Source organism: Galeopterus variegatus, unplaced genomic scaffold (genome assembly GCF_000696425.1).
Source record: "Galeopterus variegatus unplaced genomic scaffold, G_variegatus-3.0.2 Scaffold5830, whole genome shotgun sequence".
NCBI classification, from domain to species: domain Eukaryota; kingdom Metazoa; phylum Chordata; class Mammalia; order Dermoptera; family Cynocephalidae; genus Galeopterus; species Galeopterus variegatus.
In genome coordinates this window covers 4,402-8,838 of record NW_007731941.1, presented here as the reverse complement: position 1 = coordinate 8,838, position 4,437 = coordinate 4,402, and the positions used below count along the sequence as shown (strand labels likewise).

General features: G+C 40.9%; 1 protein-coding gene across 1 annotated transcript; it reads left to right on the top strand.

The window, feature by feature from the left end:
- The first annotated feature begins 922 nt into the window (after positions 1-922).
- Positions 923-4,183, top strand: LOC103605467 (zinc finger protein 555). Its single transcript, XM_008590062.1, has 3 exons — positions 923-1,186; positions 1,614-1,797; positions 2,216-4,183. The coding sequence occupies exons 1-3, from the start codon at positions 988-990 to the stop codon at positions 3,780-3,782; spliced, it is 1,950 nt and encodes a 649-aa protein (XP_008588284.1). The 5' UTR covers positions 923-987; the 3' UTR covers positions 3,783-4,183.
- Positions 4,184-4,437: the final 254 nt, after the last annotated feature.

Genomic DNA, 4,437 nt, shown 5'->3' with positions numbered 1-4,437 from the left:
GGAAAGAGCTGTTTGCAAATTTTATACCCTCACTGTGTGTGTGTGTGTGTGTGTGTGTGTGAGAGAGAGAGAGAGAGAGAGAACTCAAAGTTGAATTAGAAAAAAACTGGGGGGCTTCAGCACTGAGGTTCATATTCAGGAGTGTAGGGAATGTGTTGAGGTCTGAATTCTCACACCTTTTTCCTCTTTCCTGAGGTCTAATTTCTCAATAACTTCCTGTTTCTATGAAAATGCACAGAGAGAAAAACTAGAGGCTGAACCTATGATAATTATTATACAAATAAGTTAAAATTAGTGGTTCTCTAAAAGACCGTTTTCATTCAGCCAGTTGGGCCTGCAGTTCTTTAAGACACTGTGGCTTTCTGGCCCTTGTTGCAAGTTGGGACCCCACAGGCCCCTTGGCCTGATGTGTGGGGAAGGGAACAGAAGGAAAAGTTCCCAGTCCTTCAGTGTGCTCTGATAAACCTTAAGACCTCATTTGGGTTTGACTCTGTGCTCATGAAGGGCTGAGTGGTGTAGGGGGCAGCAGGGACGGAGCTGAAAAGAGTTTGTGTCACAAAGGATTGTTGGCCTTAAAATGCAAATACTTGTTTCATTTGTATAGCATTTCTTCAGAATCTCTAATGCGGTCTAAGCCTTTTTTTTTTTTTTTTTTTTTTTTTAAAAAGGGGATCTCAACCCTTGGCTTGGTGTTGTCAGCACCACGCTCAGCCAGTGAGCGAACCGGCCATCCCTATATAGGATCTGAACCCGGGGCCTTGGTGTTATTAGCACCGCACTCTCCCGAGTGAGCCACGGGCCGGCCCCGGTCTAAGCCCTTTTGTTAGAGAGGAAAACGTCTTGAAGTGGTCCTAGTAAAGTTGTAGAGAGCAGTTCAGTGTGTCAGTGGTGCTGTTAACTGTAGGAGGTAGCGAGTGTAGACAGAGGAAAAGGCCTGTCAAGCACCACAGGGCAGAGGTTGGGAGGCCACGGCACCTGGTGTGCACTATGTGTGGACGGAGTACAGTGCCCACGCTGCCAGTCTCAGTCACGCTCCTGCACATGTGTTGGGTGTTTCAGGATTCGGTGGTCTTTGAGGATGTGGCTGTGGACTTCACCCTAGAGGAGTGGGCTTTGCTGGATTCTGCTCAGAGGGACCTCTACAGAGATGTGATGCTGGAAACTTTTCAGAATCTGGCCTCAATAGGTAAGGATGGCATCGTTCCTTCTCTTAGCCATTTAGTGATCGAATATCTCTTACACATCAAGCCTGTTCCAAGACTTGGAATGTGGAAGGGCAGTACAGTAAGCACACTGGTAAATAAGACAGATGTGGTCACAGCTGTCATGGAGCTAGAATCCAATAGTTTTTCCATGAGAAGGAGAATCTGTGTAGTAAAGGGAGATTTTCTTCCTATAAAGAAAGCTCCCTTAGTGCCATCCTTATGGATATGTTTCGTGGCTCAGGGAAGTTTGTTTTTGCAGCCCAGTGAGGATTTTATTGTGTTCATTAAATTGCTTGCCATTTTGCCTCCTTGTGCTTGATGAGGTCCTGAAATGGCTAAATGCCTTTTGTCTTTTTTGGGTAACAGGCACCTTGTTTCTCATAAAATTTGTTCACTTTTTTGTTTCAGATGATGAAACTCAATTTATGGCCAATGGGTCAGTTTCTCAGCAGTGTATTTATGGAGAAAAAGTAACTAAGGAACCTAAAGTAGCAAAATTCACCAGAAATGATTCCTGGGCCTCTGTTTTAGGAAAAATTTGGGAAGACCTTAGCACTGAAGATCAGCACACAAGGGAGGGGAGAAATCTGAGGTGAGTCACACTCAAGAGAAAGCAGTGTTCCAGGAGAGAATCTTACTTAGTATATTATGAAGTTTAAAAAGGTAGCAAGCAGAAAACTCATATAAGCCTAGCTCCAAGTTTGTTCACAGAATTTTTACAAAAAATATTTCTGTAAATGTGACTTAGACATTGAGTGTTGGAAACACAATTCAGTTGGAAACAATTATCTAGAAACCCCATATATAAGAAACACCTTTAATAATAGCAGTGGTCAAACCCTCTTGCAGAGCATTCAGTTTATTCCCTTTCAAACAATGCAGATAAGGTAGAAAACCTACCCTTTCACTGAAAATGGTTAAAATGCAATCCTAATACTTATTAGTATTAATAAATACTAATAAATAATTATTAATCAATTCATTTCTAACATGCTTCTCATTTGTACTAGAAATTACATGGTAGAGAGACTCTGTGAAAGTAATGATCACTGTGGAGAAGCCTTCAGCCAGATTCCAAATCTTCACCCATACAAGGAAATTCCTACTGGACTAAACCAGGATGGATACAGTGCATATGGAAAAGTCTTCATGCATCGTTCATCCCTCAAGAGTCACATCAAAGTTCACACTGGACAAAAACCATATCAGTGCCAAAAATGTGGGCAGGCCTATGGATGTCATTCACACCTAAGAACACATGTTAGAACCCACAATGGAGGGAGACCCTATGCTTGTAAATTATGTGGGAAAACCTTTCCTCGTACATCTTCCCTCAATCGGCATATACGGATTCACACTGCTGAGAAATCCTATGAATGTAAGCAATGTGGGAAAGCCTTCATTGATTTTTCAAGCCTTACTAGTCATGTGAGAAGTCACACTGGAGAGAAGCCATATAAATGTAAGGAATGTGGGAAAGCCTTCAGTTACTCCTCGACTTTTCGAAGACACATGATAACACACACTGGAGAGAAGCCATATAAATGTAAGGAATGTGGGGAGGCCTTCAGTTATTCCTCAACATTTCGAAGACACATGATATCACACACTGGAGAGAAGCCATATAAATGTAAGGAATGTGGGGAAGCCTTCAGTTATTCCTCAGCTTTCCGAAGACACGTGATAATGCACACTGGAGAGAAACCCTATGAATGCAAACAGTGTGGGAAAACCTTTATTTACCTCCAGTCCTTTCGGAGACATGAAAGGATTCACACTGGAGAGAAACCCTATGAGTGCAGACAGTGTGGGAAAACCTTCATTTATCCCCAGTCCTTTCGGAGACATGAAAGGACTCATGGTGGAGAGAAGCCCTATGAATGCAACCAATGTGGGAAAACATTCAGTCATCCGTCATCCTTTCAAGGACATATGAGAATGCACACTGGAGAAAAACCCTATGCATGCACACAGTGTGAGAAAACTTTTAATTGGCCCATATCCTTACGAAAGCATATGAGAACACACACTAGAGAGAAACCCTATGAATGTAAGCAGTGTGGGAAAGCCTTCAGTTTGTCTGCCTGCTTTCGAGAACATGTGAGAATGCATCCTGAAGAAAAATTGTATGAGTGCAAGCTGTGTGGGAAAGCTTTCTACTGCCACATATCCTTACAAAAACACATGAGGCGGCACACTGCAGAGAAACTCTATGAATGCACACAGTGTGGGAAAGCCTTCAGCTGGCCTGAACTCTTGCAGCAACATGTGAGAACACACACTGTAGAGAAACCTTACAAATGTAATGAATGTGGGAAAGTCTTTAAATGGCCATCATCTTTACCAGTACATATGAGACTGCACACTGGAGAGAAACCTTATACATGTGAGCAGTGTGGGAAAGCCTTCAGTTGTTCCTCATCATTAAGAAGACACATGAGAATACACACTGCTAAAAAACAATACAAGTGTGATGTGAGACATCCTTCTGCAGAGGAATTGATGTGTAGTCCTTCAGAAAACTCACACCAGGAGAGTAATCTTCTAAACTCTGTAAATATGATATTGCCTTTATGAGTACCTCATCCTTACAGTGGACTCATAAGAAGTGTGTTTATAGTTTATTTACAAATAAACATTAAGGTGAAAAATAATTCTAAGTACTCTTAGGTATAGTACATGAATTTTGGCAGGTATTGTTTTTTTTTACAATTTGTAAATAAAACTTTTGTCTTTACACCTTGTTGGACTCATGGGTGATTTGAAGTGTATTTTTAATATGCATGTAGGTTTAATTTTTATTTAGTTTCTTTTTTGGTTTAATTTTGGCAGCTGGCCTAATTTGTATTTAGTTTCTTAAATTGTTCTGTAAATAAGAGGTTATTGGAACAATGACACTTTAGTTTATTTGTTTTTGTTTATCCTTAGTGTGGCAGATATTGGATATCACTTGCCAATTATATTTTCCACCTTTCTTACTGGGAGAGTATGTTATTTTTTTGGTCAAAGGAGTCTTATTCCATTTTCCTAACAAACAATTGGCAGAAATTGGTAATTATGCAATGTTGTTCAAAGAGCACAGTCTCAAGTCCTTCTGGATTGTGTTATGTCAGTGTGGATAATGTTAGAAACTGCATTTGCCAGAATCCCTTCCCTTTCTGGTTCCATATTTGAACTTACCAATAGCGTCACTTGCGTGAGATTTAGAAGGGAGGAATGAAGAAGTCGTTAC

Bases quoted from the DNA above. Each gene is read 5' to 3' on its own strand.
- LOC103605467 (XM_008590062.1), top strand. From the start codon at position 988: ATGTGTGGACGGAGTACAGTGCCCACGCTGCCAGTCTCAGTCACGCTC. The intron at 1,187-1,613 runs GTAAGGATGGCA...TTTTTGTTTCAG, and splicing joins TCAGAATCTGGCCTCAATAG to ATGATGAAACTCAATTTATG. The intron at 1,798-2,215 runs GTGAGTCACACT...CATTTGTACTAG, and splicing joins AGGGAGGGGAGAAATCTGAG to AAATTACATGGTAGAGAGAC.